This window comes from Hippocampus zosterae, chromosome 8 (assembly GCF_025434085.1).
Source record: "Hippocampus zosterae strain Florida chromosome 8, ASM2543408v3, whole genome shotgun sequence".
Lineage (NCBI taxonomy): Eukaryota > Metazoa > Chordata > Actinopteri > Syngnathiformes > Syngnathidae > Hippocampus > Hippocampus zosterae.
The window spans coordinates 15045495-15063933 of record NC_067458.1 but is presented as its reverse complement, the minus strand read 5'-3'; the positions used below and the strand labels follow the sequence as shown (position 1 = coordinate 15063933).

The 18439-nt window shown below is 44.4% G+C and overlaps 1 protein-coding gene across 2 annotated transcripts; it reads right to left on the bottom strand.

Annotated features, from left to right (window-relative positions):
* Positions 1–116: 116 nt before the first annotated feature.
* zfr2 (zinc finger RNA binding protein 2) lies at positions 117–18016 on the bottom strand. 2 transcript variants are annotated; one of them, XM_052073657.1, is made up of 19 exons: positions 17878–18016; positions 16913–17168; positions 16239–16356; positions 15498–15725; positions 10833–11200; positions 9909–10097; positions 9467–9704; positions 8193–8353; positions 7986–8105; positions 7763–7902; positions 7451–7577; positions 7145–7341; positions 6623–6791; positions 5608–5782; positions 2350–2438; positions 1897–1992; positions 1322–1433; positions 509–606; positions 117–432 (listed from the first exon to the last, which is right to left on the bottom strand). In XM_052073657.1, the coding sequence occupies exons 1-19, from the start codon at positions 17928–17930 to the stop codon at positions 259–261; spliced, it is 3108 nt and encodes a 1035-aa protein (XP_051929617.1). In that variant the 5' UTR covers positions 17931–18016; the 3' UTR covers positions 117–258. The 2 variants fall into 2 exon arrangements, with proteins under 2 accessions (XP_051929617.1, XP_051929618.1); XM_052073658.1 differs by having other exon boundaries at positions 16239–16353.
* Between the last annotated feature and the right edge of the window lie 423 nt (positions 18017–18439).

The following is an 18439-nucleotide window of genomic DNA, read 5'->3' as shown; positions in this document are numbered from 1 at the left end:
GAGGATCAAGCGGTTCGGAAGATGAATGAATGAATAAATATAAAGAAGCAATCAGCCACTCTATGTGGTTTTACTGTTTACACACTTGTAACATCTCTATACATAAATACGGTAAGTAATGATCATAAGGGGAAAAGGAGTCACACTTCTGTCACAGTTTTTTTTTCAAGAAGTCACCCTTTTTGATTAGATTCAGTTTTTTTTTTTAAATGGTGACATTCAATCAGATCCTAAGCTAGCAAGCTGCCCTTCTGGACATCAAGCACTCACGACCTTCTTTTCCTTTTTCACTTTGCCTTCCCCCTCGCCTTCACTCGCTTCGTTGATGTCCCGTCTCCGTTTGCGGTTGCAAGCGCCGGCTTTGGTCACGGACATGGAGTCCATGGCAAGGACCCGGTGGATTTGACGGAAGGCAAGCAGCCGTAGTGCATGCTGGAGCAAAATGTAAAAGGTCACCAGGTTTCCTTGTGGTTGATAAGCATGCCTGGGGGAAAGTTTCATACTGTACCTGCGCGCTGGCAGTTACATCCTCCCTGTCTTGAAGCTTCATGGTCTCCAAAGCATCTGTCGGCTGTTTCTCGCAGGGGTCCAACAACCCTGCCCCATCTGAGAAAAAAAGGGGAGGAATCATCTTGAAACACTCAGGTGTCAGCTTTGGAGAACCAAAGCTCATCAACCCACCGAAAGATTAGTTGTACGCTGAACCCTCATTTAGGATATGTTCTAGACCTAATGGTAATAGGTGGAAAGGCTGACGTGTAAGCTCTGCAAATAAAAAAAATAAAAGAAAACCCACAACAAAGAAATGAGGTGCCCACTTCCTTTTTCTACCACTATGTACCTCTATTTTTTTTTTTATTTCAAAAGTATTTTACTCTGGATGGTTGTATTTTATTTTTAGTCCATTTAATATTTTGGCCAATTTTTAATAGGTGAAAAAAAAATATTTACCAACACCATTTGGTATGAAAATCTTACATTGTGATACATTTTTCAGAAGCGTCACCCAAGCCCTATTCTCCAACTTCATAGTACTAAAGGCATCAGTTACTTGGTATCTGTGAGAAGTCAAGAGTTAAGTACTTGTTACTGGCATTGGCCGGAAAAAAAGCGGCATCAAATATCCCTAACAAAGACCAATGACAAGCAAAAAAAAAAGATACGTAGGGGTGCTAATGATGAACCGTAGCACAATGAATGAACATATTATTCATTAATAATGTTAATTATATTAATATTAATAATTAATAATATTATTAATATCATTCAATATTGTGGGACAAATAAAGGATATCTTTATCTTTTTTTTTTAACAATGTACCTGGGAGCAGGATTCCTGTGGCCATGCACTCCAGAACCCTGCGCAAGGCTTCTCCCGGACTAAGCGGGCCAGTCGCACTGCTGATGACCTTCTCCACCAACAGCTCCAATGCCTTGAGCAACAGGATTTAAATTCTTTTAGTAAGAAAGTACCAAAATTGGGTAGTGACTAAGGATGGGGATTACTGTTCATCACTGATACTCCACACAGGAAATCTGGAGTGGGGATTCCAAACCAGAACCTCAGAACAAAGAGGCAACCACTATGACACCATACAATGTGTAATAAATTCCAACTTGGTACATTATTTGTCTACACTGCCTACAGAGGGACTGGCGGGTTGACGCTTGACATTTTGAATAATACAAGACAGACAATGTTGAAAATATTTCAAACATGTACAGAACTGCTCGCAAACTGCCGGAAATTGAACAAAGGTATGATTTATATCAATGTTATTGCCGCAACACTTTTTTACATTAAGAACCAAGAGGATTGCTTTTCATTGGATTTATTCAAGGTGACACGGTCATAATTCTTACCAACAATTAGTAACCTCATTTTATTGGACTCACCCAGCTTGGAACCTTCCCCCAGATGGGCACTCGGTGGGATAAATCTCTTAAGACTCGAATGATGATGACGCAGGACTGCAGTCCATTGGCACGAGCCTTCAGAGGAAGCATTCATGGAGATGAGCTCATTACAATGTCCACGACACTGATTGGTATTGAATTTGAGTCAAAATAAGTTGGCAGCCATTTTAGATTTAGTCTTAGTCTTTTGGACAAAAATGCTCATTAGATTTTGTCACATTGTAGTCATTCCTATTGATGATAGCGTTAGTTTTTGTTGACTAAAAAAGGTTCTAGTATACTTTTGGTCAGTTTTAATTAAAAATAGTAAAAATACATTTAGCTGGTCGTCATCTCGTTAGCATCATGAAAAAAGGGGCATTAAGGAAATAATTCGATCATCTTTGACAAAAACTGGTAAAAATGGCACTTAAGATACATGCATTACTTTACCTGAAACCATTTGGCATGACGGAGTGCGGCCAAGTGTTCCAAACAAGTTTTCTTATTTAGAAGATCAGGCGGGTCATTCTCAGCAACATCTGATAGGGAAAACAAACACACTTAATGATTAGCACCAGAAATAAACCGCAAACAGTAGCCATGTCCTTGATCAATCAAATGTGTCATGAAATCGTGAATCGCACATGACCATATTTCCGCTCTGCTCCTTTAAAATGTGCTTGAGCCATTTGGTTAGTGAGAGAGAAACAGGAGGGGCAGAAAGTATGTAACTGTCAAGGAAAAAGCTACAGTGTTTTTTTGCTTGTTTTGGGGAGGTGAATGAAACAAATTAATAATTTTTAAAAAATGTACATGCATAGACAACAACAAAAAAAATTGGGAGAAAACTGGAAGAACTTTAAAGGACCAACGTGAAGGATTATAGTGGCATCTAGTGGTGTAAATGCATAAAATCGCATCTTGAAAGACAGTCCTAATATTTGTGTTGCATTCTTGAGCTCCAGGAGAGGAGCAAAATATTAGGCAATGCTCTCACTATGATCCTGTGCATATTGGATGTAATTTGATGAGATTGGACACATCTACCTATGGGGTATGACCACTACCACCCGAGTAAGGCTGCCCTAACTGTAAGGACAATGTAATTGTCTTGGGCAGCATCTGAGTGTTTCGGGTCTGAAGGACTATTTCAAGATTAGAAAAATTGAACACAAAGAACTCTCGCATATCCCGTAATAGAGCCCCTTTTGTTCGACACACTGGTCCTTTAAATGGGACTGATGCACAATTCAAATTGTTGTCAGCCCAGTACAGCACGTTGTGAAACAGTTTATCAAGCAGCAGATGTGTGGACTACATTATATTGCATTACAGATTGCATTAGAGTCATTTAAATGACTTTTGGGTTCCCTCTAGGTTTTTTTGGGGGTGGGTTCTTTTCATACACTGCTTTACTGAGGGAGCCTCAGCCAAACTACTTCTGACTCTTTGAAACATGAAACAACTGAAATGTGCATTTTATCGTCTTAAGAACATCAAGTGTTTGTAGACGGTATTGCCTCCCAAATATCCTCTCCATACAACGTTAAAACAAAGAAGGCACAGCTTATGTCATGAGCAATTGGTGTCATGCTTTGGAGAGGAACTGCAGTAACAATCTTAATGACGCTCGATCCACCTTCGCCTTCCCTGCTTTTTATAAATGAAGCTTCTTGAGCAAGGTTACTTCTGTCCAATCATGGATCTATGCTAGACAAATAGAAATTCTCTGGGAATGAACATGTCAGAGAGATGAACACAATTAGCAATATTAAATGAAAGCAGATTGCATAGTTATTTGTAACAACAACAACAACAACAAAATACGGAGTGGTTGTGATTTTTTGGGAGAGTAGGAAAGGAGTTCATAAATAACCCTCAACGACAAATTGAAGGCACTTTTTTGCAAAACTTCTAATCCAATTACAAAAATACAGAGGGCTGTGATGTGGTAACCTTTCATTCATGGGGTTTCTCACAAATCAAGAAAACAAAACCACGCCTCATTAAGTCTACATCATCATTCCTTTTAGAATAAATGACCCATATTTAATAGGCTAAACAACACTAATGCGTGTTGCTGCTCCACAAAGCTCATTGAATATGGGCCGCTTGTTGCAGTCATTTCCCCGTTCTTAGTGGTATGAATGTGGCCTTCACAGCAGCGTCACGCCGAGGTCATCTGCTCAAGAATTACCTCTCCGTGATCAGCAACAGAAAATGAATAAGAGCAGCCATAGAAAACATCAGTACCATGCTTTCCCCAAAAACGTGCAAAGAAACGCAGAGCAAGAGTGTTCGCACCACAACATGATTGTGAAATGCACTACAATGTTGGATGGGAGAGGCCACAAAGGCAGAGGCTTCCTTCGCTGATGCACAAATGTAGTGATTGAATGAATAGAGATAATTGTGAGGAAAACACTCAAACTCCTCATGGCTGAGAATGCATCGTAATGACAGCAGGAGGAAAACGACTGTCATGAAGACGTCACCTCAAAGCTGGCGTCATGGCTGAGATGTAATAATGCAACAAAACTGGAAATACTGCTAACAATATGGACAGAAGTATTTGGCCACAGAAAGGCGGTTTTATAATGTCCAATTCATCTGGAATTGGGTGCCACTTTATAGCTTTTGTCGCATTTTGTGTGCGAGTACTTTTCTTTGTTCTGATGGAGGTGAAGTCAGGGCACTCAAGTTCTTCAACATCACACTCATTCAAGCATGTCCATTTTTGTTGTGTACACAATGTCGTCGGAAAGCTCCTGTAACAATGTCTTGGGCATTTGTCAAATTTTGGCATCTATCAGTTCTGTTGATAGACAAGTGGGATTCTTAACTTCACAGAACACGTTTCCAGTGCTCCAGCCGCATGTCTTGTGGCCACAATTCCATCCACCATAGTGTCTTTAAAATGCTAGACTATGTCAGATCCCTCCCGCCGCACAATATGTGCGCTGATGGGCCAGAACAGCAGTTTTTACTTTCACAGCATCCTGGTTATGTGTGGTTTTCTGGCACATTCTCGAAACATCACAACCGATAGAGTTGGCAAAAAAAAACAACCTGTTTGAATTCTGACTTATTTTCTATGACACCGAGCTGGAATTGGGTGAGCTCATTGGAATAATTATCTTGAACCTTTTCAAAGCACAACAGCATACTGCTTCATTTTACACACCAGTGGTAGTGGAATTGAATGAAAGACCCAAATTCAATGTGCGGCCCAATACTTTTGTCCAAATAACAATAGATACTCTTTTTTCCCCCTATTATCTGAAAGGTGACCCTCAATCTGTTCTGTTTCTTGATCTTGTATCATGGGAGTGTATCTTGGTGCTAAGATGACACAACATACACCCTAGTGGCACAGAAAGGTCGGAGAGCCCGGCTTTTGATTCCGACATGGAAAGTAAACAAAAGATTTGGGGGTGGGGGGCGTAGTGCGGCTGTAAGAAAAAGGAGGGATGAAAATATTGGGAGAAATTAGTATGACGAGTTTTTCTTTTTTAGGGTTTGCTCGTTAAAACAAAGCTTGATTGTAAATCACACCCAATCCAGCTAAAATTTGGGCAACTATTCGGTGCAAATTATCGAGCCGTGAGGGTGCCGGGGGGGACTGCGGGGTTGGGGTGATACTGTGAGTGTATTAGATACAGTGCCAACATGTGCTTCTCTGCTACTGAAAGCTTTGGCTTCTCTAACCTTTCTCAGCCGCTTTTCCTCCTGCCTGCTTGTCCGTCTCAGCAGCAGGGTCGTCCCTCATGAGCGGTGAGGTGAGAGAAATGGTCACCTGCATTATGGGCTCCTTGCTCGATAATATGACGACGCTGGCCTTCTCTGGATGAGCCTGCACCGTATACTGATCTTCAGAAAATGTCTGCCGGTTAAAAGGACACTCGGAATTACTCACTACAGAGGAGATGGGGTACATATGTGGGGGCAATGAGCCTTAAAAGGCAATGGTACAGGGCAATTGTTTTTTTTTCTTTTCTTTTTAAAGCGACTGAAAATACAATTCTCTTGACAATATATTTACAAAAAATAATATTTAAGGGAGGAACATGAACAGTTTATGAAACCCCATATCTCACTCTGTAGGATTCAGGTGTCATAACCAGGCAGTGCATCTAAAGATCAGTGAGTGGATTAAGCGTTACGTTTACAGCAGGAGGGGCAAGCTTATTTCAACATGTCGTTGCCTTCCGACTTTCTGTCTTCTAACGGACATTCAGACAGAAATTGGGTTTCTCTCTTAAGCCCAGAAGTGGCTCCATTTGTAGAGCTGAAGCTATATTATTTACTTCAGTTCTTAACTCATTCACAGCCACACAGTTTAAATGGATGTTTTACTTCTATAACCGTCAATGGCTGTGAATGAAAACTTAAATGCAGTCTTTCATAAGCAGGATAAACACTAGTCGGGCATATGAGAGAAACCCGTGTTGAAAGAAGCAGGCCAGTTAATAGGAATCAAAACTTTCAGGTCTCCTGCAATGTAAAACTTAGTTGACGATCCTGCTGCTTTGGCACAGTGCTGGTACAGACCTGTAAAATATAATGCTTTCATTTTGAAATTCTACAGTATGTAAGGTCATTATCCTGAAAAATATTCAAGGGTTTAAAAAAAAAAACATTTTCTCATGTTTATCAGGATTCATCCAGAGGTACACCTTTATTCACAAAAAATACATGCACATTGTGATTCAGATTTTCTTACCGCCAGTTCCTTGGGCAACTGCTTAGCAATGTTCTTCAGTAAGGAGATGGTGGTTTTTTTAGAAGTCAGCAGGATTAGATGAACATTAGTGTCACCTCGAAGTAGCAGACCTTTGGCTAGGATGCCCACCCGCATCACACCTCTGAGCAGGCGGACTGCGTTTGCAGTGCTATCAAGAAGGACAAAGGCACAAACTCGATAGATTGGATGCCATTTGGGTTTGTACTATTTTGCAGACTTTTGTTGACGTAGTATTTTTTTGTTGCCTTTTGGCAAGGTTCACCTGAGTCGCAAAGTGAGTAAAACTCGCATTATATGTGAATTTAAACGCTGACTTTGTGGTCTTGTAACTGTAATTCATCTCAATGCATCTAAGAGCAATATCCAATTTACCCACGGCCCTCAGTTTAGGTCGATTTGGGGGCAATCCAATGGATGTATGAACAGGACTCTGAGAGAGTTTACTCTTCATTACCATTGGTGTGTGTGCTAGGTAACCTGAAACTGTGTCTAAATTCGTACCTTTTTGGGTCCTCACTCTCAGTAGCGGCAGTAGGGATGTTCTCCTCAAATAGATTGTCTGATACCATCTTCAGGGCTCGCTCAGAGTGGGAGACGATCTTCTGAACAGCCTGAAGCTCTTCCTCCCCAGGGTAAATGGTGGCGTGTTTTGCCATCACAAGGCGGTCGTCGAGTGAGTCTGGCCGCCGCACACACGACTGTCACAAAAGCATGAAAGCACACTCATCATTAAGTCAACACAAGGGAGAACAAGTTACAGGTCAGATCTGGGGAAATGAGAGAAACACCCGCATGAGCCAAACTCACCAGCAGAGGGGGCACAGGCATACGCCGGCGGCTCATGAGAGGTGGGGGAGCCAATCTGAGTCTCTGCTCCTCCCAGTACAATTGCTCATCCTCCATTCTTCTCCAGTACATGTCGTCCTCATATCGCCTGCGTGCACAAGTGGTGAGAAATGTAAATGGAGGAAGACTTTCATTTACACCGATAACTTTCGCAATATCACAATCACAGATCTCTTATAAGATGCTTCGCATCTTATGGCAGATGGGTACCTTACAGTAAGTTCATCAGGGACATCCGCATTTAAAAATAAAATGTTTTGAAACTGTCCAGACCTCCTCTCTACATGCCAGAGCTCCTCATCATCTTGCTGTCTCTTCAGCATCGTCCTGTGCTTCTTCAATTTGCCCTCCTGCAGCTTTCTGGCTCGGTTACTAGGTTTGATCTCGACTGGGAGCTCCGGGTTCACTTTCCTCTGCAGAAAAAACAAAACAAAACAATAGGACGATAGAAGACATGCAAGGCATTTTTTGGAAAATGCCACCGTCACTTATCTACCTTGTACTGCAGTCTGTGTCTTCTTCCCTTCAGGTGCATGTCTTTCGCATTTGGGTCATTGAAGCTGCATTCACATAATTTACAGTGGAATCGAATGACTTTGCCATCAGCGTTACGCACCTGAAAAAACATAATGCTGGTCATTTGCTGCACAAAATAAATAGCAACCTTTTGCAAGCAAAGATCAAGTCGCTTTTCCTGGGTCACCTTCTCCACATAGTCATGGCCAACTGGCTGGATGTCTCCTTGGCCCACGACCTGGTTATAATCTTCCTCTGGCACTTGTGGCATGGTTTTCTCTACTTTCACTGCTACTGCCACGGGGGGCGCTGCTGTCACGGCTGCAGGAGTGCTGGTTGGCTGACTGGCTGTAAAAGAGGTCAGCATAACAAATGAAGCTTAAAATAACCCTCATGATATGTATGTCAAAGTGACCATTCAAGCGCAAAATATTAGTATGTGCAGTGGCTTAACCTGTCTGTTATGTTGGTTCTGTGGAACAGAAATAAGGCATTTGGGTCATTTTACCTGAGGCATATTAAATGAACAAGTTGCAATGTATGTGTAGATTACACCAATTAAGATAGGCAAAGCTTTTCATATTGAAAAATGACTGTCAGCCAAATCAAGTCAAATTGACCTGCAACACAACACGATGATTAATATCATGAATGCGGTGTTCCTCCAGCTATTTATAGGGGTTAGGGCAGTGGTGGGTAAACTACGGACCGCGGGCCAAATCCGGCCCGCCGAAGGTTGGTACACAATTAAGGTTCGATGTCAATGACTGCATTCATTTCATTTGGACTTCTAATGACAGACATTTTAGACAGTTACTTGAAGTTGCAGAGCATTGGGAGAGACGATACGGAAGCCCGCAGTAGCGATAAGTCAAGCAAATCCTGTTCGATACGACGGAATAATGTACTCTTAAAGTCTGAAAAACGTGCCAAAAAATGCAAAATACTGCTTTTTAAATAAAGAAATCCAATTATGTCGAATTTAGTTCACCCTTTTGATCCGGCCCTCCATAATATTTTCTGGTTCTCATGTGGCCCTATGCAAAAAATAATTGCCCACCCCTGGGTTAGGGGATAGTGGCAATCCACGAGTAATTGACCCATCAAAGGTTTTATATACGAAGTAGATTATAGATGCGACAATTTGTTTGCAAAGCATTACTTTTGTCCACGTCAAACTTCTCAACTACCCTCAACATAGGTGTATGGTATCATAATGCTGCAAGCTGGGATCAAACTAATACCTGCATTGCTTTGGCCTGAGAAGAAAAATCTTCCAAAAATTGGTTGTTTTAGCAAATAAATCTGTGCAATTGTGAATGGCAACCCACACAGGTGAAGGGTCTAATTACAGCCTCAAAAACACAAACGCTTAAAATTATTTTAACAGGAAAAGAAGTGTGTGCTCAAAACAAAGTTATTGTGTACAAAAACATTGGAAAGAGTGACTTCAAAACTTACAAGTGAAAGATGTTCTGGACGGAGCTAGTTTCTTGACTGTTGCTACTGTTTTAGCCGCAGTGTTTACAGCTGGTTTGGGTGCAGCAGTAACAGTTGAAGTGGTCCCGAATGAAGCCACGTCGGTGGTGGAGGCCAGGTTTTTGGCAGCCGTTGATGTTGTGATGACTGGTGCAGAGTTCACCAACACGGGCTCAGTGGAGGGGATAGGCTTGCCCAGCTTGGTGTGCAGTTTTACCACCTTTACAAAGACACAGATAAAAAGATAGAATTAGCTGATATTTATTCCTTTCTCCTATCAGTGTAGGCTGATACAGCAGATACTGTGGAAGCACAGATGGAAGATCACATGAATAAAACATAATAGTAAAGCATGTTGGCAGACGTTCTGTTCATCAAAAAGAACAACAAATATTCAAACAAAGAACTGCATAGCTGCACTAACCTTTTGGTGTTTGGAGCCACGGATGTGTGCAGCGTAGGCATCAACTCCAGTGCAGGACACGTCACACAATTCGCAACGTAAGTGAGTCTGGACCCCTTTGGGCCCATTGCAGGCCCCCGTCTGACTACCAGTCTTCAGAGCTGCTTCTTTTTTCTTATGTTTCTGACCCTCGAGGTGCTCCCGGTACGTCTGATTCAATAAGAACAAGTGGTCAGAAAAAGCACACGATCATCAACTAATATAAAAAACATATATCCAGTGAATCACCAATCATATATTCCAGACCTATCCACAATAGGTGACAGAGACCATATAACATTTGAAATAGTCTTATCCCTCCCACACATTTAAACTTACCAAAGTACTGGAAACTTTTTAAACATATTTCAACTTACCGGTATTTGAACATTAAAAATAAATTATGAATAATAATAATGATATTCTTTTTAAAAACATTGCAAACTTTAAATGTAAAGACCCAAGTTCTACATGTATTGTACTTTGTGTGTTAGCTATGTGTCTAAGAGGGAGGCCCTACGCATGAGATGTCAAGCAACTAGAAGGATGACCATTTGGCTCAAGTTATAGCGAGTCTGTGTGTGAGTATGAGCCAACAGCAGCTTGAGCAAGTGCGTTCATTGTGTTTTACTGTTTCCACTGGGTTAAAACTGCTCAAAAGTGCAGATGAGGCAGATGTGGCTCTCCTTTCCCACATACAAGAGCAATATGGAATCCCTCGATATTAGTATGGATTTCCATGAGAGACCAGTAGACACATTCCACAGAAAAATGTGTTGATGTGTACAGTGATAAAGTCGGTGATTGCTGTATATTCATAGGATGTTAAGGGAGCCCCCCTTAAAGAACAAAAATACACTCAAATGAAACCTGCTGAAACAAACGCGCGACATTTGAGCATCTCACCTGAGGACCTGCGCAGCTTATTTTGCAAATGTCACAGTAATGAAGCTGGGGCTGCTTGACAGGCCCTCTGGGCTTCTGCAGTTTGTTCGGATGAAATGGTGCCTTTTTGTAAGTGCTCCCCACCGAGCTTGTCACCAAGTAGCTGCCGGGATCGCTCCAGGAAGCGCTTGTCAGTTGCTTGGGGGCTTGCGTTTTTTTAGGCTGATGGGATGGGGGGAGCTGCTGCTGCTGCTGCTGCTGCTGCTGCTGCTGCTGCTGCTGTTGCTGCTGCTGCTGAGGCTGGGGCAAAGTCTGCTGGGCCGACTGGTAATAGGAGTTGGCAGATGTGCAGCTGTAGCCGGTTGAATCATAGTGAGGGTAGCTGAGGCCTGATGGGAAGCAAGAAGCGCAAGAATGAATTTTAACAGCCACTAGATGACATTTTACTTCATCAGAACCTCAAACCGAGCTGGGAGAAAGTCAAACCACAACAACAACAAAACTTCCAATCTCATCTCTCATTCACCTCTTATCTGAGTCATGAAATAACCTCATTATTCATCTCCACACACCAAAATGTAAGAGCAATTTTTAATACAGCTCTTGTATTAAAGCTCATTAGATCGGAATTGAGTCACTCACACTGCTCCTGTAACTGTGTGTTAGTAATGTTGAATTTGATAGTTTTATTATATTGATCATTTACGTGTTTAAAATAACATTTAAAAAGTTGTACATACAATGAATGGGCATAATTCAATAAATTGATTCCTCTCCGTGAGCCATCACCTTACCGTGGTGGAGGGGTTTGTGTGTCCCAATGATCCTAGGAGCTAAGTTGTCTGGGGCTCTATGCCCCTGGCAGGGTCACCCATGGCAAACAGGTCCTTGGTGAGGGACCAGACAAAGCACGGCTCACAAAGCCCCTTATGAAAAATAAAATCGATCCTACTCAGTTTCCCTTGCCCGGACGCGGGTCACCGGGGACCCCCTCTGGAGCCAGGCCTGGAGGTGGGGCTCGTTGGCGAGCGCTTGGTGGCCGGGCCTACACCCATGGGGCCCGGCCGGGCTCAGCCCGAAGAGGCAACGTGGGTCCCCCTTCCACCACCCGTGGGAGGGATCAAAGGGGTCGGGTGCAATGCGAGCTGGGCGGCAGCCAAAGGCGGGGACCCTGGCGGTCCGATCCTCGGCTGCAGAAGCTAGCTCTTGGGACATGGAATGTCACCTCTCTGGCAGGGAAGGAGCCCGAACTGGTGGGTGAGGCAGAGAAGTTCCGACTGGATATAGTCGGACTTGCCTCCACACACAGCCTAGGTTCTGGTACCAGTCCTCTCGAGAGGGGTTGGACTCTCTTTCACTCTGGAGTTGCTCACGGTGAGAGGCGCAGAGCAGGTGTGGGCATGCTCATTGCCCCCCGGCTCAGTGCCTGTACATTGGGGTTCACACCGGTGGACGAGAGGGTTGGGACGGGTCCTGACTGTTGTTTGTGCATATGCACCAAACAGCAGCTCAGCATACCCACCCTTTTTGGAGTCCTTGGAGGGTTTGCTGGAGAGTACTCCTGCTGGGGACTCCCTTGTTCTACTGGGGGACTTCAATGCTCACGTGGGCAATGACAGTGAGACCTGGAGGGGTGTGATTGGGAGGAACGGCCCCCCCGATCAGAACTCGAGTGGTGTTTTGTTATTGGACTTCTGTGCTCGTCATGGACTGTCCATAACGAACACCTTGTTCAAACATAAGGGTGTCCACATGTGCACTTGGCACCAAGACACCCTAGGCCGTAGTTCCATGATCGACCTTGTGGTCGTGTCATCGGATTTGCGGCCGCATGTTCTGGACACTCGGGTGAAGAGAGGGGCGGAGCTGTCAACTGATCACCACCTGGTGGTGAGTAGGCTCCGATGGTGGGGGAAGATGCAGGTCCGTCCTGGCAGACCCAAACGTATTGTGAGGGTTTGTTGGGAGCGTCTGGCGGAATCCCCTGTCAGAAGGAGTTTCAACTCCCACCTCCGACAGAGCTTTTCCCATGTTCCGGGGGAGACGGGGGACATTGAGTCCGAGTGGACCATGTTCCGTGCCTGTATTGTTGAGGCGGCCAATCTGAGTTGTGGCCGTAAGGTGGTTGGTGCCTGTCGTGGCGGCAACCCTCGTACTCGCTGGTGGACACCAGCAGTAAGGGATGCCGTCAAGCTGAAGAAGGAGTCCTATCGAGCCTTTATGGCCTGTGGGACCCCAGAGGCAGCTGACGGGTATCGACTGGCCAAGCGGAACGCAGCTTTGGTGGTCGCCGAGGCAAAAACCCGAGCATGGGAAGAGTTCGGTGAGGCCATGGAAGCCGACTTCCGGACGGCTTCGAGGAAATTCTGGTCCACCATCCGACGTCTCAGGAGGGGGAAGCAGTGCACCACTAACACTGTGTACAGTGGGGATGGAGCGCTGCTGACTTCGACTCGGGACGTTGTGAACCGGTGGGCAGAGTACTTCGAAGGCCTCCTCAACTCCACCAACACGCCTTCCTTGGAGGAAGCAGAGCCTGGGGACTCTGAGGTGGGATCTCCTATCTCTGTGGTTGAAGTCACCGATGTGGTTAAAAAGCTCCTCGGTGGCAAGGCCCCAGGGGTGGATGAGATCCGCCCGGAGTTCCTCAAGGTTCTGGATGTTGTGGGGCTGTCCTGGTTGAGACACACCTCTGCAACATCACGTGGTCAACGGGGAGAGTGCCTCTGGATTGGCAGACCGGGGTGGTAGTCCCTCTTTTTAAAAAGGGGGACCGGAGGGTGTGTTCCAACTACAGAGGGATCACACTCCTCAGCCTCCCTGGTAAGGTCTATTCAGGGGTGCTGGAGAGGAGGGTCCGTCAGGAAGTCGAGCCTCAGATTGAGGAGGAGCAGTGTGGTTTTCGTCCCGGCCGTGGAACAGTGGACCAGCTTTACACCCTTAGCAGGGTTCTCGAGGGTATGTGGGAATTCGCCCAACCAGTCTACATGTGTTTTGTGGACTTGGAGAAGGCGTTTGACCGTGTCCCTCGGGGAGTTCTGTGGGGGGTGCTTCGTGGGTATGGAGTACCGAACCCCCTGATACGGGCTGTTCGGTCACTATACCACCGATGTCAGAGTTTGGTTCGCATTGCCGGCAGTAAGTCGGAATCGTTTCCAGTGAGGGTAGGACTCCGCCAAGGCTGCCCTTTGTCACCGATTCTGTTCATAACCTTTATGGACAGAATCTCTAGGCGCAGTCGAAGCGTTGAGAGGGTCAGTTTTGGTGGCCTCAGTATTGCATCCCTGCTTTCTGCAGATGATGTGGTGCTGTTGGCTCCTTCAAACAGGGCTCTCCAACTCTCACTGGAGCGTTTCGCAGCCGAGTGTGAAGCGGTTGGGATGAAAATCAGCACCTCCAAATCTGAAACCATGGTCCTCAGTCGGAAAAGGGTGGAGTGCCCCCTCTGGGTCGGGGGGGAGATCTTGCCCCAAGTGGAGGAGTTTAAGTAACTTGGGGTCTTGTTCACGAGTGAGGGCAGGAGGGAGCGAGAGATCGACAGGCGGATCGGTGCAGCGTCTGTTGTGATGCGGACGTTGTATCGGTCTGTTGTGGTGAAGAAGGAGCTGAGCCAAAGGGCGAAGCTCTCAATTTACCGGTCGATCTACGTTCCAACCCTAGTCTATGGTCACGAGCTATGGGTCGTGACCGAAAGAACGAGATCCCGGATACAGGTGGCCGAAATGAGTTTTCTCCGCAGGGTGTCCGGGCTCTCCCTTAGAGATAAGGTGAGAAGCTCGGTCATCCGGGAGGGGCTCCGAGTCGAGCCGCTTCTCCTCCACATCGAGAGGAGCCAGATGAGGTGGCTTGGGCATCTGATTCGGATGCCTCCTGAACGCCTCCCTGGTGAGGTGTTCCGGGCATGTCCCACCGGGAGGAGACCCCGAGGAAGACCCAGGATACGCTGGAGAGACTATGTCACCCAGCTGGCCTGGGAACGCCTCGGGATCCCCCGGGGAGAGCTGGAAGAAGTAGCTAGGGAGAGGGAAGTCTGGGCTTCCCTGCTAAAGCTGTTGCCCCCGCGACCCGGCCCCGGATAAGCGGTAGAAGATGGATGGATGGATGGATGGATGGATGATTCTGTGGGATTGTTGATTGTGAGGAATTTACAGTCATACAGGATATAAAGTACTGAACCTGAGTGTGATACTTCAGTAAAAATACATGTAACTTAACAGAAAATAACTTTGGTAGAAGTTAGCGCATTTGGCCATTCGTTTAAAACCCTTTTTATGATCATTCAAATTTGATGCTATGCTCAGCCAACATTAAAGAGCCTCTTACTTCTGGTTACATTTTGGGCCACAGTCTTACTCCTGCATCCAGGTATGATAGACCTGGTATCTCCACTCAAATTTCATGGCGATTGGTGAAACTGGTGTCAGAGTTAAAATGTGTGTCATTTTCAAGGTGTGTTATTGAGTGTATTTTGTGCAGACTGTGTTAGAGATAGCTAAAATGCATACAAATAACTTGAAAAAGAAAAATCTGTAATAGTTGTCATTTTCATGGTGAATAAAAAACCCAAATAAAATAATCAATTAGCATTTCATCTTTTCATTTTTGATTACCAATTAAAATGTAAAGAATGAATCGGACGTGGATTTGAAAACCTTTTAACCTTGTCCGATCAGTGTTGACTATTACCTGAGAAGGAGGGGACTGAAACAGTAGAGCTGAACGTGGTGCCAGGGGTGTAGGATGAAACAGATGTTTGCGGTTGCTGTGCGCTGCTGGACGGCGGGTAGATGCTGTAGGTGGCGGACAGCAAGCTGCTCGGTGCCAGTGGCTTCAGCGTTGTTACCTGCCTCTGAGGAGGAGGCAGGTGGCTGTAGACAGTGGTGGGGGCTGGAGTGTAAGCACTCTTCACTCCGACTGAAAGAACAAAGGGGGCAGTGAGAACGGCGATGGGACATCAGATAAGCCCGATGGATCTTCCATGACTTCCTGTCAAAGTTTTTGACAAGGTGAGCATTTAATTGGTAGCATGAACACCGTGTATTATGTGACCTAAAAATGCAAGTTGAGTGATGTGAATTCACAGTCACCTTTGAAAGAACGGGAGTCGCAAAATATTAGAAACATCACCGTAAGATGCAGTGCAGTCCGACACATAGTTCTCTGATAGTATCGGTCAAATTTGATCATAATTGTCTCTGTAATAGTCAAATCATTGTCGACTGTGCTGTCAAACTAAATTAATTTAAAGTAAATCAACCACCTTTATCACAAGGGATATAATTCACACTCACTGGCAATTTGGGAAATTTGCTGTATTTTTAAGGAGAGCTCAAATTCAAAGGTCAATAATTGAGAGGTTGCTTGGTCATTATGAACATTTTAAATATGAGAGCTAAATTAGCTTCTTAGAGTGAAGAAATGTCTCACCGGTCTGGTAGTAATTGTCAGTAGTATTCCTCTGGGCTGAAACAATACTTGTCTGGTAGTACTGTTTATTGTCATACGTCGTCACAACAGCAGGCTGGGCATAGTTGTAGTTGTCCTGCTATAAATAACATATGAGTGCAACACATTAAAAATAATGACATTAGATTTTACATTGTCAAATCCAAATACAGAGTGCCCTTTATATCTGATTTCATGCTTCACAAATGTAATTATGCGCAAGGCCTGTGACATGACATAATTTTCCTTTTTGCCTTCCTCTTTTAATTTTTGGTGACATGTCCAGATCTGGTGTGATTGGTTTGCCCTTTTTATTTTCTCCCCCCAGACACACATTAGAAATGCATGCTTCATACTCTTATTTAGCTGTGATGTACCATAATTGTTGCCTTTTCGTGATTTTTTTAATGTTATTCTTTAGACCTCAAAATTATGTCAAATCCGTTTGAGAACAATGTGACTTCAAACAGCTAGAGGCTTCATGATTACCTATAAATTAAGCACTTCAAATGACTTGATAGTAACTCAAAATGTTATTTTGAGAATTTTGCGACTAAGATGATAATGAAATGACAGAGTATTATATTTTTACTTGTATTTAATGGAGAAAAAAGCCACAAAGCAATGCAGGAAACAGCCCTGGAACATGAGCTCACCGTGCCTGAGTACACCTGATACGTTTGTGGTGTGGTTGTGGGATGCGGGGCCGCTGGGGGGTCTGCCGGCCTATAGGTGTAGTCCTGAGGGGGCTGGTGGCTCTGATAGCCGGCGTAAGAAGCACTAACGACAGGCTGGGCCGCCTGAACTGTGGCCGGAGAATAAGAGGCTGTGACGGCATGAGGCACAGTGGGAGCCTGCTGGATGCTATAGGTGGCTGTCGAGGGATGCGAGTAAGCCGGGGGAGGCTGGGTGCTGTAAGAAACAGATGGGTCAGAACATTGAGAAAGAGCAACCTGAAAACTTTGTCATACTTGTTCAGCCATTAAACCACCCATCAACTTTCTTAGTGCTTGTCAACAGTAGGTTTGTTGGTTTGAATGCTCACTCCTAGGACCGTGAAAACCATAATCTTAACGCATTTCAACAACTCGTCTTCCTTGTTATTTAAGTTTTCTTAGCTTTAATAATAACGTAAATTATTTTATATCATTGAAGCTACAACGGGCAGAGTAATCAGGAAAGAGCTCTGGACAAATCGTGCAAAGCTCATCATCCATTGTTGGGACATTACATACCGGTAGCTTAAATCCACTGCTGCCCTGGTGTTATCGTGTTCGATATTATTCAAAAAGTGGTTGACTCTCAAGTGAAGTCAGCTCACACCCAGGACATTTAACCACGAGCCAACTTCTTTTCCGTCAACTGCAGACTGTAACAGCATTGGCACTCTGTACTTCACGCACACTTTTTCAACGTGGCATTTAATTAAGTCAGCATGCGACGGATTGATTGCAGTCAGGCAACATAAACTCGGCTAGCTAACGAAGCTTATCTTAGCGGCTGAACGTATCTTGTGTCAGCAGAGGGACGTTAGTGAAAACCTCAACAAACAACTCCTGCAACGACAACGACCCGTTACAAAGACTCAAATGTTACGTTCACGCGACTGTATTTGAATTACCTGTACTGGGGACCGGTGGCATGCGTGAAGCCAAAATAATTGCTTGCAGCCATCTTGGCTTCTCCGGTACAGTGCCAGTCATCAGAGAGTCACTGGAAAGCAGAACACAAGATAGCTCACCACCTCTCACAGCAGCGACACGTAACGCCAAAGCGGCTACTGTACTTGCAAATTATTCATAACGTGTATATATATTTTTTAACGAAAATATACAGAAAATACAAAAATTGAGCCTAAAATGAATGCGAATAATGACCATTATATACTTAGTGAATTACTGCTTTGCGCACACCTAACAACAACAACAACAACAAAATATATGATTTCCTAATCTGCAGACGAGATGCATTATTGGAAACAATGCTTAAAATACCTAATTAGATATGTAGCAACTGCTACTGTAAAGCAGTGCTTGATTCCAATTGCGTACTTTCAGAGTAACTCACCCCCACTATGGCTAGAATAAGACAATCACACATTACCACAAGCAATAATCGGATTAATCTATTTTGTTTTATTACTGATCAATAAAATTTATAGTGAGGTATATTACAACCAATAT